Here is a 20,475-nt window from a genome sequence, read left to right on the forward strand (position 1 = left end):
GGTTACCGATTTGTGAAGATGCAATTTGCAGCAAGGTTTTGTGTGAAGTAATTGGAATTGTTTGGCATCATGGGAAGGGGAATAACATTTCCAGAATGATAAACGGGTTCACTGATGTTTACAATGGGAATTGGGCCTTTCTGACCGAACTTGTTTGGTTCTTTCATGGGAATTCCATCCAAACCTGTGTTTTCCTTTTTGATCAAGTGTTTTTTTTTCTTCTGAGTTTTCATTTTGGATCGAGGAAAAGGGATGTACCTCCATTCCCTCTCCTCGCTGTGCAGGATGTTGCCCTCCCCCTCCCCCTTCCTCAGTCCTGTGATGCCACCACCACCCCTGTCCTGTGACTTTGCCCTCCATCCCTACCCCCCAGCCTGTAATGTTGCCTTCATGCCCCCATTCTGTGATGCCGCTCTCCCGCATGCCTCCCCTCTCCGAGACAATGACACCCCTCTTCCCCAACGACTGTTGGCACCTCTGCCTTTCCTCACCTCCCCACACCTCCTCTGACTTGGCAATCTCCGCCCCACCCCAACGATGACTGAGTCCCTCCGCGACGCCGACCCTCCGCCGCCTCTCCCTCTCCCGGACACCGACCCTCCGCTGCCTCTCCCTCTCCCGGACGCCGACCCACCGCCGCCTCTCCCTCTCCCGGACGCCGACCCACCGCCGCCTCTCCCTCTCCCGGACGCCGACCCTCCACTGCCTCTTCCTCTCCCCAGCCCGGTCGTCGATCGTCCACCTCTCCCTTTCCCGGTCCCGGACGTCAACCCTCCGCCTCCTCCCCCTCTCCTGGACGCCGACCCCCCTCTCCCTCTACCGGAGCCACCCGCCGCCGCCTCTCCCTCTCCTGAACGCCGACCCTCCGCCGCCTCTCCCTCTCCCGGACGCCGACCCCCCTCTCCCTCTTCCGGACGACGACCCTCCGCCGCCTCTCCCTCTCCCGGACGCCGACCCTCCGCCGCCTCTCCCTCTCCCGGACGCCGACCCTCCCCCGCCTCTCCCTCTCCCGGACGCCGACCCTCCGCCGCCTCTCCCTCTCCCGGACGCCGACCCTCCGCCGCCTCTCCCTCTCCCGGACGCCGACCCTCCGCCGCCTCTCCCTCTCCCGGACGCCGACCCTCCGCCGCCTCTCCCTCTCCCGGACGCCGACCCTCCGCCACCTCTCCCTCTCCCGAACGCCAACTCCCCCTCTCCCAAACGCCGATCCTCCACTGCTTCTCCCTCTCCCGGACGCCGACCCTCCGCCGCCTCTCCCTCTCCCGGACGCCGACCCTCCGCCGCCTCTCCCTCTCCCGGACGCCAACTCCCCTCTCCCAAACGCTGATCCTCCGCTGCCTCTCCCTCTCCCGGACGCCGACCCTCCGCCACCTCTCCCTCTCCCGGGCGCCGACCCTCCGCCGCCTCTTCCTCTCGCAGACGCCGACCCTCCGCCTCTCTTTCTCCCGGTCCCGGACGTCGACACTCTCCCTCTCCCTCTCCCTCTCCCGGACGTCGATCCTCCACCTCTTCCTCTGCCTCTGCCTCTCCCTCTCCCTCTCCTTATCCCAGACATCGAACTGCCGCCTCCTTCCTCTCGCTCTCCCGGACGTCGAACCTCCGCTTCTCCTTCTCCTGGTCCCGGACATCGACCCTCCCCCTCCCCCCCTCTCCCGTACGTCAACCCTCCGCCGCCTCCCTCTCCCGGACATCGACCCGCCACCGCCTCTCCCTCTCCCGGACTTCGACCCTACGCCTCCTCCCTCTCCCGGACGTTAACCCTCCATCTCCCGTACATCAACCTGCCGCCGCCTTTCCCTCTCCCGTACGTCGAACCGCCTCTCCCTCTCCCGGACGTCGACCCGCCGCCGCCTCTCCCTGTCCCGGACATCGATGCGCCGCCGCCTCTCCCTGTCCCACACTCCGACCCCACCGCCTCCTCTCCCTCTCCCGGACGCCGACCCTCCGCCGCCTCTCCTTCTCCCGTACGCCGACCCTCCGCCGCCTCTTCCTCTCCCGGTCCCGTCATGCCCCATTGACGTCTCTGCCTGCGCCGCCCCTCCCCCATCGACGTCTCCACGTCTGCTTCTCCCCCTTATCTACGTCTCTGCCTTTGCCCCTCCCTCCCATCGACGTCCCCGTGTGCGCCGCTCCCCCTCGACGTTTCTTCGTCTGCCCCCCCACGCCTCTACCCGACGTCGCCCCTCCCCTTGACGTCTCCGAATCTGTCCCTCCCCCCCCCCACATCAACACCTTCCCGTCGCTCCCCTCCCCTCCCCGTGCTATGATGGTGGAGACTGTTTTTGTCGGAGAATGGTGGTGGCAATGATTACACCATCTTTGCCCGTCGTCACCCTCTCCTCCTGAACAGCGATGTCTTTGCCACCGCTTCCCTCCCTCAACTGTCTGTTTCCTTTTAGCCCCTGACGACTGTTAGCATCGTATTATTATGATGTAAATGTTTTGGCTTTTATTTCATTTTGTTTTGATTTCTGAATTGACTTTTTTTTTTATCATGCCTTTTCGATTTCCCCCCAAACATCCCTTGATAAGTCACCCATGTATGAGCACACTCCAACCAAGCGGCCTGCCAGAGTTTCTACCGAGGATCGCTCAAAAAAGCTTCGAGCAGAGCCTGTGGCTACTCGGCCCAAACCACTCGCAAGTCCAAAATCTAATGTACCACTCGTGAGATCAAGCACAACACCAAAGATGAAAGAGGTGAAGCCAAAGGTAGGCTCCCGCTGTGGAGACAAAATAAAATGTGGAGGTACAGTATTTTTATGCAAATACCTTGGGTGTTCGGAATACCGATTTAACTTGTTGCACCCATCTCGCTCGCTGCGTGCACTGACCTCGTGAGGCTTTCAGCCTTTTTGATGAACAGTTTTTTTCTGGTTTTGGTTTTAGGAAATGTAACTTTCCTCCATCCTTGTCCAGATTATCATTCAACACTTGTGTCGGTCAGTTATCCCTGCCAGTTTTAACTGGTAGTTGATTGGTTTTCCACACCTGCCTCAGTTTGACTCTCGCTTTTGTGTGTGATGGTTGTGTGATAGCTTTCTTGCCCCAACTCTTAAAAAAATATGTATTGTTGATTGTAATTAATGTGAGGTGATGAAATTATCTCAACAAAACTAAAAATTGAATTTAAGAATGGCAAATGAATTGTGTTGTTGCGGGCCGTGGGTCGGGTGAGAAAACCACTTGGTGGGGGAAGCTATCTCGACTCCCACCAGACTCCCCGGAATTGTAGGCTGTCGCACACGGTTAATTCCGTGATGCGGCGGGTCGCTTAACCGACCGTGGACGCCAATAACTCAACCGCGCAACCTCGGGTCCTCTCTTCTATGGCTTAACCGGGTTACCTAATTAATCAGGTGATTTAATCACCGGGGACACACGCCCTCGGTATGCCTTGAAGCGGTGTCGTCACCTGAATTGGGCGCTCTGATTGGCCCGACCCCCTGTGCAGCCCGGCTGCGATGGCCGGCAACTGCAACATTCCATTTCCGGCAAGACGACTCCGCGCTGTGGAATTGTCTCGCTCCGACCCCACGATATGATATGAATCACCCACACCGAACTCCGTGCCATGAATTGCCACGTGGCCCAAGTTGCACAACATGCCTCATCCCGATCGCAGCTTCGCTGGCCGTAGAGGCGAGAAGACGTTCGCCTTCCATGGGGAACATCCGCGGCCGCCAGCGAGAGCCGAAGGTACGATGTTATGGCGAACCCATGCACAGACAGTAAGATGTGTCCATTCGTCTGCCTTCGAGCACATTCTGTACAGTGTGTGTATATCCGCCATTACGCACGTGGCAAAGCTCGTGTTCGCTCGATTCTGCTGTCTTGTGCACGGGGCGAAACCTAATCTATATAATTAGTCCAGAAATGGGATGAAAAATACATGCCACCCGTATCATGCACAACGTGGCATGGTTGTCGTTTTACTATTATCGGCCTCTGACGATGTAGCTATTGGCACCAAGCTACTCGCCACGCTCTTGCCGATATTGGGTCATTTGCTTCTGTGTTGTGCAAAACACCATCCGTGAAGCCTCTTAAGAGATATTCATTCGTTTGCCTTTTCAATGCAACCAGCAATCTCCCCCCAGATCATCGGAAGCTCGAGTCGATCATCTCGAGCTGCCGAGCATATTGTATAACTCGCCGCAAAAGTTGGGTTGAGGGATCGCTTGAGGATGGGAGCTCTGTGCTGTCGATGCTCATGTGGTGTTCAAGCGCCCCTTTCTAATGTGCCGTTTCTTCCGTCTCCTCGGTATGTGTTCCGTGCAGCGTGGGTGTCGTGCTGGGTGTGATTCCTGTCCATTGGGTGGAAATTACCGCTGCGCGTGCGTTTGGCAGGCTGTGTTTTCTACGGAGGGGGGGGGGGTAATGACTGATTGGCCTTTGCTGAGGACCCATCTTACAGCGAAGGGCACACGTGGCTCAGATTTGCCTCAGGAATAATCAGAAAAGAAGAATAGGAATGAAGTTAGAAATGAAATGAAGAAGAAGTGATGTAAGCAAACCGAGCTATGAGATCCTCGCAATGCATGTTCCGTTGTCCCGCGAGACAAAAGGGAAGAGGGACTATCTAAATTCTCAACGTATATTAATGGAATAACTGTCTTGGGACCACAATATGTTGGATGCATGCGGTTCCGAGAACAGCAACAGTATATATCGGCACTTGTGGTTAAATGTTTTGGAAATTGCATGTGGTAAAGCCAAAAGAGTTCATGAACTTCATGCTGATGTCTCCTTGAATGTTTATCTTACAAACGAAGTGTGGACGTGGCATTGTGTTCCGAGTGTCTGCTCTGCGACTGGAGGGTTGGCCATCTGACTTCAACCCGTGACTTGCTCCTTCCTTGACGCTCAGCATTTCAAGGATCGAGTGTAGACAAATTGTGGGTTGGCATCTCGGGAGGGAGATTTCTTCCTTAAAGTGCCTTGCTGTGTTGAAAGAAATCTGCCGACACCCACTGTGTTCCAGGCAGAAACGTCTCCAATAGTTTTTAGCTGTTTGTGAAGTCGTGCTTGCTATCCATATGCACATGCAAGTGCACCATTTGTGTATGACAACTCTTCCATGATCCTTCAAAACTGTATCGGGGGTGGGGGGAGGTGTGGGTTTGAACACGTCAGATGGCTGGGGTTAGTGATATATATCTATTTGCAATGGCATTAGGTAAGGCCATTTGTGACTGTCAGACTCAACCTGTAATTTACCCAACCCAGATTTCTGAAATTGGTCCATTAAACTTGTAAAGTGAACATATTCTCAAATTCGGCTTCGCTGCTCTCGTTCCTCTTTCTGCATTCTTCAGCCTGTCCTGTGGATGCCTCGAGTCTGCCTCAAAGTCAGAAAACATCAGTCCCATCCACCAGAGGGATTGCAAAAACATATCCGATAAAGTACAGACCAGTAAGCTTTCAACTGTTAGCAGTTGTGAATTCCATAATTCCTGCTGAGATTGTCATTTTTAAACAGCCTGGTGTGTGAGCATCAGTTTGGATTTTGTTGTGGTTATTCAACTCAGAGCAGCACACACACACACACACACACACACACACACACACACACACACACACACACACACACACACACACACACACACACACACACACACACACACACACACACACACACACACACACACACACACACACACACACACACACAATCAATCCTGCTTGGCCAGGTTGCTGCCTGTGATATACAAGGTCACCCTTCATTTGTGCATTTCTGACTTCCTCCATCAGCAGTCAATGGATCTCCTCTTTTCCACCATTTGAGGCGAGACCACACCAACGCAGTGTCTTGGGCTGATTCTGCTTCTTCTTCTCCATAAATAATCTTTATGATGCTCTTTAAAGTCTTCCTTTTTACATATGTCTATGTGTGTCACCCAGTACCCCAGTGCACTGGCAGGCAGATAGCAGCTGTGTCACTGCTATTCTGGAAAGTATTAGGTGGTGGTCTGACAACAGAGTGTTTCAGTCTCAACCTGTTGCTCCAGAAATGTCATCAAATGACCCTACCAACCCATCTTTATGTTGACCACTGGAAGAAGTTCATGCAGTTGAACTCCTTAGCCTCACCATCAGCCATTATCTATCATAGCCCAACCAGACAGCAAAGCTGGCCACAGCCTGGTCATCCTCCATTGTTCCAAGTATCTGAATAATCGGTACTCTTGCCTACAATAACTTTGTCTGTAGCTCAACGCAGTACTGCTCTTCCTTGATGGGCTGTAGCCCCTGCATCACACCTGTCCCCTCCCGGATTATGTGGCATATTAAGTTGTCATTGGTGAAAGTTAACATCTCCCACAATGACGTGGAAAAATAATAATAACAAGGTGTGATGCCATCACATAACAGGCACTTTGGTGGCATGTTTTATCAGTGTCATGCTTTTTGAAAATAAATAATTTTAAAAACTTGGGAATATTTAAATATACCACTTCCGTCGTGTCTCTGTCCATCTGTCTGTCTGTCGCGCTATCTCCTCAACGGTTGTGCAGAATTTCACCAAACTTCGTAGTGATGATCATGACATGGCAGGAAGGTGTGATATCGGTAGCATTTGTGGCGCCACCACCTGGGGCCCTGTGGTGGGGGTCAAAAGGTCAAATACCAAAGAATGCAATTACCGGCACATTTTTTTTTTAAACGCTTTTAATGAAACTTTGTACCAGGATATGCAATCAACATTGGGGGTCGCATGAAATTTGTAATGACTTTGCTTGGATTTGACACCCAGTTGATGCACCATGGGGTGGGCTCTTGGAGTCACAGGGGTCAAAACAGGAAATTAATTGTAACTCAGAATTTGATATTGGGTCATTCCTGGTGGAATATTTTATTATATTTCAATTTTGCTTTAGGTGGGAAGCGGCGTGGTGAGATGCATTGGCATGCCATCAACTTAATTCTAGTTTGCATTAATCTCTTCTTTTAACCTTTGGTTAATCTCCCTGTTCTCTCGTAGCCCTCTGACCTTCCCCACCACTCCAGGATGTACACACTTTTCTTGTCAAACTTCCAAAATCCACGTTTGTTTCGCTTCTCCTGTCTATGGAGCTGTTCTCCAGTGTTCTTTCCTACTCTTCCCTCCAGGACAGGCAGTGCACAGTTAAATAATGTCATCTCCCATCTTGGCCCATGATTTTTACCATGAGCCCAACTGAAAGGTGTACTTTTTTGTGGGGGGGGGGGGGGGAGTCTGCTTTGTTTTGCTCCTATCTGTTATTTTCTTATCAGCTCAAGGATCTGAGCCTCCATTTTGAGATGCTGCCATTGCTTTTTTATTTTCTTTTTACTTTTTATTTATTTCACAGGCTGAAACGTTTGCAACAGACAGTAGAAAGTGTTGACTGGGAGCAGGAATGAAAATTCAAAGAACTATTCTGCTTGAGGAAAGTGTTGTTCCAAAAATGGTGTTTTTATTTAGGTAAAGTTAATTTATTGTTTTTTTTACTCGAGCGAAATGACAATTCAGCCACGTAGATAGTTTTGAAAGACCAGCAGGTGGTACTTTATTTTATTTTACTTTTTTCCAGTTTCATTAATTTGACTTTTTTGTTGTTGCTTTCGCCACCACCTGTGCGAGCTGAACCGTTCATCCGAGGGTGTGCCTGAGTTTGCATGCCAAGATATTTGAACTCGAATTTACAGAACTCTCCCTCCGATGGTTCGTATGAGCTGACCTTTGTTTGAGCCATCAGACTTATTATCTTGCCAAAACGAAGTTTTTGCAAGATATGTTAGTCAGCTTTTTTGACTCAGCCTGCCATTCTTCCGAGGTCGGCGAAATGAGCACCAGTTGTACTGGGCCCGGTGTATGCCCCGGTTAGAATAGGTGTACCATATCCCTGTGTGTCGTAAGAGGCGACCAGGGTTGCGTCAGGAAGGGCATCCGGCGTAAAAACCTATGCCAAATCATTATGCGGACAACAAAACGAATTTCCATACCGGATCGGTCGAGGCCTGGGTTACCAACGACCGCCACCGGTACCGGTGGTCAGCAGGGTACCAGTGGAAATTGTGCTACTGCTGGGTGAAGGAGAAGGAGACGGGGAAGGCGAGTCCGGAGGCAGTGGGAGAGGGGGAAGGGTAGAAGTGTGGAGGTGAGAGTTGGAACTCTGAATGTTGGGACGATGACTGGCAAAGGGCGAGAGTTGGCTGATATGATGGAGAGAAGAAAGGTGGACATACTGTGTGTACAAGAGACCAAGTGGATGGGTAGTAAGGCGAGGAGCATTGGAGGTGGTTTCAAACTGTTCTACCATGGTGTGGATGGGAGGAGAAATGGTGTCGGGGTAATCCTGAAGGAAGATCATGTCAAGAGGGTATTGGAGGTGAGGAGAGTGTCTGACCGAGTGATGAGTGTGAAGTTGGAAATTGAAGGGGTGATGATGAATGTCATCAGTGCATATGCCCCACATATGGGGTGTGAGATGGAATATAAAGAAGATTTCTGGAGTGAGTTAGATGAAGTGGTGGAGAGTGTATCCAAGGATGAAAGAGTGGTGATTGGAGCAGATTTCTATGGGCATGTTGGGGAAGGGAATTAAGAGGATGAGGAGGTGATGGGGAGGTACAGTCTCAACAAGAGAAATGTGGAAGGGCAAATGGTGGTCGAGTTTGCAAAAAGAATGGAAATGGCAGTGGTAAATACGTATTTCAAGAAGGAGGAGGAACACGGGGTGACATACAAGAGTGGAGGAAAGTGCACACAGGTGGATTACATCTTAAGTAGGAGATGCAACCTGGAAGAGATTAGTGACTGTGAGGTTGTGCCAGGGGAGAGTGTAGCTCGACAGCATCGATTGGTGGTCTGTAGGATGACTTTAGAGGTGAGGTTGAGGAAGAGAGTGAGGGCTGAACCAAGGACCAGATGGTGGAAGCTGAAGGAGGAAGACTGTTGCGTGAAATTTAGGGAGGAGGTGAGACACGCGTTGGATGGTGGTAAAGATGGGTGGGATGATTGGGCAACGACAGCAGAAGTTGTGAGGGAGATAGCTAGGAAGGTACTTGGTGTGACATCTGGACAGAGGAAGGAAGATAAGGAGACTTGGTGGTGGAATGAGGAAGTACAGGAAAGTATAAGGAAGAAGGGGTTGGCGAAAAAGAAGTGGGATAGTCAGAGAGATGAAGAAAGTCGGCAGGAGTACAAGGAGTGGCGGCGAAAGGCAAAACGAGAGGTGGCAAAGGCCAAGGAAAAGGCATATGACGAGCTTTTTGAGAAGTTGGATACCAAAGAAGGGGAAAAGGATTTATACCGATTGGCAAGACAGAGGGACCGAGCTGGGAAGGATGTGCTGCAGGTTAGGGTGATAAAGGACGCAAATGGGAATGTGCTGACGAGCGAGGAGAGTGTGTTGAAAAGGTGGATGGAGTACTTTGAGGAGCTGCTGAATGAAGAAAATGAGAGAGAGAGAAGGTTGGAAGAGGTGGAGATAGTGAATCTGGAAGTGGGGTGGATCAGTAAGGATGAAGTGAGACTGCTATGAAGAAGATGAAAAGTGGAAAGGCGGTTGGCCCAGATGGTATACCAGTGGAGGCATGGAAGTGCTTCGGAGAGATGGCAGTGGGGTTGTTAACCAGATTGTTTAATAAAGTCTTGGAAAGTGAGAGGATGCTGGAGGAGTGGAGATTAAGTATACTGGTTCCGATTTTCAAGAATAAGGGTGATGTGCAGAGCTGTGGAAATTACAGAGGGATAAAGTTGTTAAGCCACACCATGAAGTTGTGGGAAAGAGTAGTGGAAGCTCGGTTGAGAGGAGAGGTGACGATCTGTGAGCAGCAATATGGGTTTATGCCAGGAAAGAGCACCACTGATGCGATGTTTGCTTTGAGAATGTTGATGGAGAAGTATCGGGAAGGCCAGAAAGAGTTACATTGTGTGTTTGTGGATTTAGAGAAAGCTTATGATAGGGTGCCAAGAGAGGAGCTGTGGTATTGTATGAGGATGTCGGGAGTTGTGGAGAAGTATGTGAGATCGTGCAGGATATGTATGAGGACAGTGTGACAGCGGTGAGGTGTGCGGTAGGAATGACGGACCGGTTTAAGGTTAAACTGGGATTGCACCAAGGATCGACTCTGAGCCCTTTCCTGTTTGCAATGGTGATGGACAGGTTGACGGACGAGATCAGACTGGAGTCTCCATGGACCATGATGTTCGCGGATGACATCATGATCTGTCGGGAGAGTAGGGAGCAGGCTGAATCGAGTCTTGAGAGGTGGAGGTACGCACTGGAGAGAAGGGGAATGATAGTCAGTCGGAGTAAGATGGAGTACATGTGCGTAAATGAGAGGGAGGGTGGTGGTATGGTGCGGTTGCAAGGAGTTGAGGTGGGGAAGGTGGATTGGTTTAAATACTTGGGATCAACTGTCCAAAGTAACGGAGAGTGTGGGAGAGAAGTGAAAAAGAGAGTGCAGGCAGGATGGAGTGGGTGGAGAAGAGTTGCAGGAGTGATTTGTGACAGAAGGGTAGCTGCAAGAGTGAAGGGGAAAGTATATAAGACGGGAGTGAGACCAGCTATGTTGTATGGTTTGGAGGCGGTGGCGCTAACGAAAAGACAGGAAGCAGAGCTGGAGGTGGCAGAGTTAAAGATGCTGCGATTCTCGTTGGGAGTGACGAGGATGGATAGGATAAGAAATGAGTATATTAGAGGGACAGAGCAGGTAGGACGGTTTGGAGACAAAGTGAGAGAGGCGAGATTGAGATGGTTTGGACATGTGCACAGGAGGGAAACGGAGTATATCGGGAGAAGGATGTTGAAGATGGAGCCGCCAGGCAGGAGGAGAAGAGGAAGGCCAAAGAAGAGGTTCATGGATGCGGTGAGGGCGGACATGCGGGTGGTTGGAGTGTCAATGGAAGATGTGGAGGATAGAGCGAAATGGAGACGGTTGGTCCGCTGTGGCGACCCCTCACGGGAGCAAGCCGAAAGAGGAAGAAGAAGAAATGTTAGTCAGCTTTTTATTTTTTTTTAATTTTTTAATTTTTTATTATTTTTATTTTTTTTTTGTTTGTCAGTAATCACGTATAAAAAATTCTGCAGAGCACAGTTATCATTTGAAATTTTTGTAACTTCGCATATCAGAGGCCTATAGAGGTCCCTTTCAGAGCATACAATTTTGAAGGTCAAGGTCAAAGGTCAAGGCCACTTTGTCGCAAATCAGGGGAGTCGACGAAACCCATTTTTTGAGTATTATGATGTCATTTGGTGACGTTGTGAGGCAAACGCATATTTTTCATGGTTACTCTAGAACGATTCTCATCGGAATCTCTCGCAGGCAGATATTCCTCAAGGAGTCGCTCCTGGTGGATATCAGCACTGTTCACCTCAGTGTGACCTTAAAGAAGTCACACGTGGTCACCTTTTGGCAAGATACAGGTCACCCTGCGGGTGACATTGGTTTATTCCTTTGTTCATCAATTTCATTGGTCAGTTGATTGGCTGGTTCAAGTGAGGACTGAGTGTGGAATATGTGGAAGAAGAAGTTTAAGGATGTGCTGGCAACAATTTGCAATAGTTGAGAGTGAGAGTTTGAAGGGAATTTGGCCATGGAGTCACAGCAAGAAGAGAGTGGCACATTGAAGTTTGGAGTTAAGTGCATTAGTTATCGGTTTCAGTGCTGCTCCTCTTTCACTCCCGCTTATGCTTCCATGCATGCTTTCAGGGCTCCGCCACTAATATTTACAGGTCATCTCACCACTGGTTATTCAACAGCCTTGGCTGCTTCCATTGATCTCTTCTTGTACTTGCTCTTTCAGTCTTTCATCCTGTTTCTTTATGTTCCCAACTTCTTCCCATCAGACCTGAGCTCTTTAATATTTAATTTATTTATTTTTCATCTTTCTTTTTTGATTTTATTCCCTCTGCTTTTGCATTGTAATCAGGTTGGCTCGGGATCTTAAAGCCTGAGTTCAAGCTCAGGTCTTAAAGCCTGAGTTATGGCCATAATAGCACCAGGCGGGTTGACTCAGCCTGTCATCCTGCTGAAGTCGGCAAAATGAGTACCACTTGCTGGGAAAAGTGAGCTATTAGTAACATGTGCCTGGATTAGTGACCCATCCAGGATTGTGCTCCGTGGCCAATTTCACTGTCTCGGCAGATTTGTGCGCCTGGCGGCCCAAAGAAGATCATCCATCCATCCTTATTCTTACTTCCTTTCCAAGCCCATGGCATTATTGCTAATCATCATTTGCTATGTAGTGTTGTTTTGGTTTGTTATGGCTCATAAATAATTCAAGATGCAGATCCCTAACCAGAATGAACCATCGTAGTATTCAACACTTCCCCTTTTAGAATTCTCCATGCCACTATTACAAAGTTCCCTCACCTTCTGAAGCCATGCTTTGTCCTTGAAAAATGTTAAAAACTTCAAATCAAGATTTCTTCTTTCAAACTTGCTGGATGCCCTCTGTAATCTGCCATTTTGGATTGCATCCTTGAAATCCCTCAGCAACTCCAGCCTGTTTTGAGGCTGGGAATGGGGCAGAGCGTTGCGCTTATCTGAAATGGAACAAGTTTTGCATATCTGGAACCATTCGTGCTAAAGTGTCTTCCCCTTCCTACCCTGATTCCTGATTCCTGCGTACGTGGAAAGTTGGATGTGATGAAAAGCGGGTTTTTATTTTATTCGATATGATCAGAGGTTAAGTTGGACTGTGCGTGGAATCCTGGAGGGTGGTTATGTGGCCTTCGGTGAGGGAAAGCTCATGCCGTCTCACAGCCAATTGACTAGTGATAACTTGCAGATCGGCTAATGGAAGCGAAACATTGTGTTTTTAAAATTGATTGTACTTTCCATCCAATACGGGTTTTGACGATACCAAAACGGGTCTGTGGGTTTTCACAAACAAAACGGGTGAAACCCATGAAATGCGGGTCACTTGCCATCGATGCTCTGGTCAATGCCCCCGTACCGCTCACAAGTTCCTCTTCTGAATGTTAATTGCAACCTTCTCCTTTTTATTTGGAGCGAGAAGTCTGAGGTTGTGTTCCTTTTCTCTTGTGTGGTGTAATTGAGCTCAATGAAACCATTTTTGTGGTTGAAGGAGCTATCCGCTCACCTTGTTTGCCTGTCCGAGTTCACATGTGGAGTCCTGCCCTTAGGGAATCGCAAACTATCACCAAGTAATTTGTGACACTTTTGCATTGTAATCAGAGGAAAAATGACCTCATTGTTCTGGGGTTAGAATGCGGAAGCAATTGTGGTTTGTTTACTCCACTGTAGAGTTAAAAACTTCCTTTGAGCTTTTTCCGGCATTGTGAAATTTGTTGATAATTTCACAAATGGTTTGGGTGAGAAGGGTGCTGTCTTTCTTTTCTTTTTCTTTCTCCCCCCCCCCCCCCCCCCCACACACACACACACACACACACACACACACACACACACACACACACACACACACACACACACACACACACACACACACACACACACACACACACACACACACACACACACACACACACACACACACACACACACACACACACACACACACAGCCCTGGTGTATTTTGGTCAGGTGTTAAGATGAAATTATCTTTTATTCCAAATGTTAAATAAACAAAAACTGGGGGGTTGGGAGGGGGGAAATGGGGGGTTAGGGATTAGAGTTAGGGTCTTGTCTGAAGAGGATGTCTCAAAAGTCTAGTTGTAATCAGCTCCATCTTGTCTTCTCCTTTTCTTTTTTCCATTGCCTTTTCTATTGTAAACAAAACAAAATACTGGTGGATATTGTAATCTCCTCCTGTCTGTCTGTCTTGTTTGTCCGTCTGTCACACTATCTCCTCTAAAACCATTGGGCAGAAATTCACCAACTTTGGCAGTTGTGATCACATGGCAAAAAGGTGCAAGATCGGTATCACTTTCAACCTTTGGTTGACTATCTGTGGCTCGTGTGCTGCTTTTTATAGGCACATCTTCCTCCCCCAACTCCCTCCCCCGCTCCATGAGTTTCGCTCATTTGCTGTCCAAGCGCCGAGATAACATGTGGCGGCAGCCATTTGTAAAGCCTGTGTGAGAGGTTGGAACTTGTACGTGTGGTCATGCCATGTTGAGACACGATGAAAGGACAACAGGGTGATTCAAACGGATGGAAGATGGGGAGAAGGGGCAGACACAATGGTGGAGGTGAAATAGAAGCTACATAGACATCCAATTCCGATTGATACTAATTGGGGTTTACAGACACTTGTAACCAAACACTCATTAAGATATAACTGAAGAATAATTAACCCGCGAGTCATTCTCTTAAAAATATATTTTGTGTCTATAGCTTATGGCAGAGCAAGTCCATATCTCTTGCTAGAACTATTACATTAGGAAACCTTATTGTGAATTTACATCAATGACAAGGATGTACAATGCCTGTAGAAAGTCGACACCCCCTTTCAAATTTTTAACCTTTTGTTGCCTGAAAGCCTGGAAATGTATTGCATTAAATCAGACTTTTCCCACCTTTATTTACGCATCGTAACCCACACCTTCCAAGTGAAAAACAAATTCCTCAAATTTCAGAAAATTAATGAAAAATACAAAACTGGAATATCTTGGTTGGATAAGTGTCCACCCCACTGAGTTAATACTTGGTGGAAGCACCTTTGACAGCAATTGCAGCTGTGAGTGTTTTGGGATAGGTCTCTACCAACTTTACACACCTTGATTGGGCAATATTTACCTATTCTTCTGTACAAAACTGTTCAACCCCAGTCAAGTTGCGTGCAGAGTGTTGATGGACAGGAATCTTCAAGTCATGCCACAGTTTTTCGATTGTCTTTAGATCGGGGCTTTGACTGGGACACTCGAGGAAATTTACCTTTTTGTTCCTGAGCCACTCCAGGGTAGCTTTGGCTGTGTTGTTCGGGTCGTTGTGATGCTGAAAGGTGAACTTCCGTCACAATTTCAGCTTTCCTGCAGAGAGCAGCAGGTTTTTCCTCTCAGATTTTTCTGCATTTTACTCCATCCATTTTCCTTTCTATCCTGACAAGTGCCCCAGTCCCTGCTGATGAGAAACATCCCCATAACATGATGCCACTACCATGCTTCACAGTAGGGATGGTTATTTTGGTGATGTGCGTTTGTTTGGATTTGCGTTTGCGTTTGTGCTGTAAAGAGCCTGAAGCTCTTTAAAAGTTCTCATTGGCCTCTTGGTAGCCTCTCTGATCAGTCTCCTCCTTGATTGGTTATCCAGTTTGGAGGGACGGCCTGATCTATCGGCAGGGTCTTAGTGGTACCATATGCCTTCCACTTCTTTATGATTGTCTTGACTGTGCTCCAAGGGATATTCAAGGCCTTTGAAATTTTTTTTTATACCCATCCAATGATCTGTGCCTTTCCACAACTTTATCCCGGAGGTCTTTTGAAATCCCTTTGGAGCTCATGGTTGAGACTTTGCTGTGAAATGCATTACCCAGCAGAGGAAACCTACAGAGACAGTTTATTTTATTCTGACATTATCAAAATCACTACAATTTAACACAGGTATAGACCAATTAACTTGGTGTGTGTGATTTTGAAGGTGATTGGTTACACCTGAGCTAATTTACAATTGTTATTTTAGGGGAGGTGGACACTTATCCAATCAAGACGTTCTAGTTTTGTAATTTTTAATCAAGTTTCTGGAACTTGTGGCATTTGTTTTTCACTTGGAAGTTGTTGGTTACAATGTGTAAATAAAGGTGGAAAAAGTCTGATTTAATGAAATTTAATTCCAGGCTATGAGGCAACAAAAGGTGAAAATTTTGAAAGGGGATGTGGACTTTCTTTCGGCACTGCAAGTTGGCAATTGACACATTTAGTTTGTGATTTAAATCTGAGATGCTCGTGTCATGAAGTCTGTGCTGAGTGGATAATCCAAATATTATTAATTTTGTGGTAATTTGCATTTTCTTCTGTTTAACAGTTGTTACACTTTTAAGTGGTGTGCGACTATCTTGTCGTGTCAAAAATGACCGTTGGTGACACTACTTTAAGGCTTTTGCATGCTTTTTCTGAAAATGCAGATTGCTGAAAAGGCCACGGCAAAGCCTGCTCTGGACCGTCATGCCTCAGCACCGGTACGGCTAACAAAACCCATTGCAAAGACTACCACATCTCGATTGACCTCAAGACCGACTTCCAAGGTTCCCTCAGCAACTGCTGCGGGTGTGTTGGAGACGAAAGATGCTCGTAGCAGTCCAATTAAACGGCCCTTTGGTATGTTAATTTTAAATTTTCTTTGTTGTATTTTTGATTTATTTTGTTTTGCCTGAAAAATACCCTTTTTTGTCATAAACTTAGGATTTGTGGTTTTGGTTGTTAATTTAACTTTGTATTAAAATTAGTGATTTCATATGCAAAGTTTTGCGAGGATACAATTTACGGGACTTTCAAAATGATGTAATCCGCCCCAGAATACTCGGTCGGTGCGCATGCGCAGAAACCCCTCGGAGTAGTAATCTCCGTGCCGTTTGAACTGCTGTCGTGCGTGCGCAATAAGGATTGTGACCTAAAATGGCTCTCAAACCTTCAAAAAAAATCCAAAGATACTTGGAAAAGTACGTGAGGGAAAGCTGGGTTGTGGGTTGTGCTTCTGCACAACAGAAGAGCTCGAGGAAGATGTCCTATTTGGGGCTTGTGAATATCCAAGGTAAGTTTAAAATGGTGTTTACTATTAATCATGTTAGGGGAGGGGTGGTGGGGCTGGATCAAGTGTGAGCTGTGAGGACTGTTATAAATATTTTGTTTGGTTCTGATGCCACAAGAGGAATTGTATTTGCGTTTTTATTGTTATTATTACTATTTTTGCGTCTGTCACTAAAGGGAGAAGTGTGCGCGTGCATGTGCCCTAACTTGCTTGGAGGAACTTGACACCTCATCCACGGATATATCCTTATTTCCGTGAGTCCAATTTTCATTCAGGAACACAACGGTTATGGTTAACCACCTTGAAATTGCCACTCTTTCATTTAAATGCTGAAAATTATGTTGAAAGATTATTTCACTTATAGATTTTGTGCTCGCAGCGACAGGTTATGGGTTTCCGGTTGAGCAGAAACTGGTCGTTGAAAACGCGCGTGCAGTGCACACGAGAAAGGCCTCGTTGGTATTCATACGTCATTTTGAAAGTCCCGTCTGAAAATTCACCAATCAACAAGTGGAATTTATATTTCTCTTTCGTTGCCCTTTTCTTCCCTTGCCTGGCTTTTATGTGAATCCATCTCACTTCGTGTTATAGGTGTCTCTTTAAGCCGTTTTTTTTGACGAGTTGCACACAGATGAAGGCTCAGCAAGATTTATTGGCACCGAATAGTGGGCTTTTATTTGTTTTAAACCTCATGCCATGCACTTGTGTAATCTTCTCAACACAGACTATGTACCAGACACTGACGATCTATACTGCTTGTGTGATTAGCACACACCTATCAGATAGTTATGTGGCTGGCTATCAAACGTTTTCCCAAATGAAAAAGTGAAAGGATTATAGCTTGTGCAATCCAACAGTCAAAAGCCCCCCAAACAGCACAATATAATTCGAGGTTTTTGTAACATGTACAGATTCTTAACAAAAATGTGTTGACTTGCCCAAAAATCAAAGGATTGTATGCAATTCTTGAAGTGGGATTGGCACGTCTGAGATGAGCTGTTTATTTTCTTGCCTTATTTGTTACCACACGCACGCAAAGTGAAAAGCAGGGCTAATGAATTTGTTCATGTCCATCCATCTGTTTTATCAGTTTATGATCGAGGAACAACTTGTTTAAATTGAATGTTATATTTTGAACGCGAATCAGAATGTGAATAGGAAGACAAGCCTGCCATTTTACAGTACTTTGGTTCTGAATTTGTCCCAAATGCACATGCGCAGAGAGGAGCGAGATAATATTTTTTTACTCTGTCTGCCTGCCTGGCAGTCAAACAACATTGAAAATAATTTGAAACAGGAAATTTACTGCTTTTAAGGACGTTATAAAGGACACAAACAACAGGCACGTAGAACGAATGCAATGTGTTAGATAGGTGATGTAATTGCTCCTGGATTAAATGGCGGTAAATCCCGTATTTCATTTATTTACCCGCCTTTAAACCTCTTTAAACCTTTATTTAAATTTAATTGTACACAAACTCTGTTGAACACAAATTGCCCTCATATTTCCAAGAACCTCCAGTTTTGTAGTGCTTGGACAAGTTCTAAAGGGTGGTGTATGTAATAGGAGCTGTCAAGCACAGCCTTTGAGAAGTAAGTGGGCGTGGCATGTGAGAGGGTGCAGTATCAGGGTGAAGAAGAGGCCTCCGATTATGGCTATGTGCGATGCCGATTGACACCGCGTTCTATTCTAATCAATAAAGCGTCCATCTCCGAAACTGTGATGACTTCTTCGTGTATTAGATTGATGTATATGACTGCCTCAGTTATGCTAAACTTCTGGAATTATTATTATTTTTGAACCATGTTTAAAATCATTATTTTATTAATATTGAGGTATGTAAAAACCTGAACATTGTGTGGGGTGTCATATTCTGTGAATTTTCTTGTTTGTACTGATTTAGCTCGAGTCATACGTTGTGTAGTTTGATTTCATTTTATTCCAAGATGTTGCATTCCTGAGTGTCTAGTCACCACTTGAGATCCTAATTGGTTGTCCACCATGCAATTTGCATGTTGCTTTGATTTTGAAGCTGGTATGGAGTTTTGAACAGTATATTTATACAGTACATCGGTTGGCTCGAAGGAGGCTCGTCTCCAGAATATAAATACGCACGCATGTTTGTGAAGTCATAATTTTTCTTACTGTATTAACATTCAGCATAAACCGTCGCCATCATTGTGTGACTCTTTGTGGAGCTGGGGTCTTGATCTTTGAATTTAAATTTATGGAATGGGACAGTGCTCATGTGAGATTGATGCAAATTGTCATTGAAGTCTTTTAAGCTTGTCGGGTTTTTTTCGTGTTGCACATTGAGGTGGGTTAGATCACTACTTCTCAAACTATCTCATGTGGCAGACCGGCAAGTTTTTTTTTTATTATTTTTTTTTTTTAATATTTTATTTTTTCCAATGTGCCAGGGACCGGTACCATATTTGTGCCATATTATTATTTGTTTATGATCCGAGAAAATATTGTTTGAACATCCGTAGTAATATTCATTTATACCGGAAAAATATAAAAATATAACTAATATCATAAAAGTTGACATTTTTTTAATATATATTTTGTAAACGAGTAATACTGTATTACAATATTAAAAAATCAAACTAGCAAAGCCTTCAAACATAGTTATTATAAACATATGTATACTGGTATACAAGTAATAAAATGAAAAATTATAATGAATGAGGTGGGTTGAAAAAATTATATATTTTAGTTATCTTAAACTCCAGTGAATAAAGACATTAAAGAAAGATTGAAAGGAAATGGGTAACATTACATTGAAGACAACTTTGAAAATGTCATAATGTTAAAATATGAAATTGATGATATAGGCATGTTAAATCCTTAACTTTTACTGATGTAAAAGGTGAGCCTGCTTCTTCTTTGTCAGCTTATCCAATCATTATTCAATTGAGGACAGTGCCACGCGCAATGGAGAATGAATATCCACACTATTCCTGTACTTTGTCTTCATGATGCTCAGAGTTGAGAAGCCAGTCTCACAGAGGTAGGTTGAAGGAAATGGGAGAAGAGTTTTCAGAGCAATTTCAGTAAGCTCAGGATATTCTGCTTTCACTTTTATCCAAAAAGAAGCAAATGCTGTTGTAGTTTCGAAACTCCTCTTCAATCCTTCGTCAGCAGACAACTCCAACAACTTATCCTCCACATTGACACCTCAGTCATCTCTCAATGGCATAAACGGATTTCGGATCCATTCATTCCCTTTCCGTGGATCTTCTTCTGGAAAGTAATGCTGAAAACGTTCTGCCAAATTCGTCGAGTGTTCTCTGATGACATTTTGTAGAGATGTAACATTAATGTCTTCTCCTGCATCAGCGATGACTGCCGCTAATTGGTGAAATGTGTCATATCAATCTCTTGACACTCGACTCTTCCACGCTTCTAGCTTTCGGTTTTGTCTGTCGATCTTGTCTGCCATTGTAAAACACGAAGTCATCCTTCCCTGCATGGAGGTGTTGAGATCATTAAAGATGACAAAGCTATCAGCCAAATAAGCCAGCTTGGCTAGCCAATTCACATTTCGGAATAATTGTGACCAGTTTGGTTTTTTGTCCTGAAGAAACTCTGCCAGTTCGTTTCGTAGTTCAAATACTCTCGACAAGACTTTTCCCCTTGATAGCTAATGTACATCGGCACGCAATAGGAGCTGTTTATGATCAGCTCCCATATCATCACATAATGCAGTGAATAGTCTCGAATTTAGAGCATTTGCCTTTACATGATTCACAATTTTTACAACCTCGCTGAGCACACTGTTTAGTTCTGTTGACATTTTTTTTGTTGCAAGACTTTCTCAGTGAAGGAAGC

At 46.0% G+C, this 20,475-nt stretch overlaps 1 protein-coding gene across 14 annotated transcripts in view; it reads left to right on the plus strand.

Annotated features, from left to right (window-relative positions):
- LOC147029528 (uncharacterized) overlaps positions 1 to 20,475 on the plus strand; it is a 195,320-nt gene that overhangs the window by 124,208 nt on the left and 50,637 nt on the right. For 13 of the 14 annotated variants that reach the window (XM_085872647.1, XM_085872638.1, XM_085872637.1 and 10 more), the window contains 2 exons: positions 2,533 to 2,712; positions 16,018 to 16,210. In XM_085872647.1, the coding sequence (XP_085728773.1) occupies positions 2,533 to 2,712; positions 16,018 to 16,210 (373 nt within the window). The remainder of the gene's footprint in view (positions 1 to 2,532; positions 2,713 to 16,017; positions 16,211 to 20,475) is intronic. The other variant, XM_085872641.1, reaches the window with a different exon arrangement.

Source organism: Eptatretus burgeri, chromosome 3 (genome assembly GCF_056783735.1).
Source record: "Eptatretus burgeri isolate ZD-2024b chromosome 3, Ebu_testis_v1, whole genome shotgun sequence".
NCBI classification, from domain to species: domain Eukaryota; kingdom Metazoa; phylum Chordata; class Myxini; order Myxiniformes; family Myxinidae; genus Eptatretus; species Eptatretus burgeri.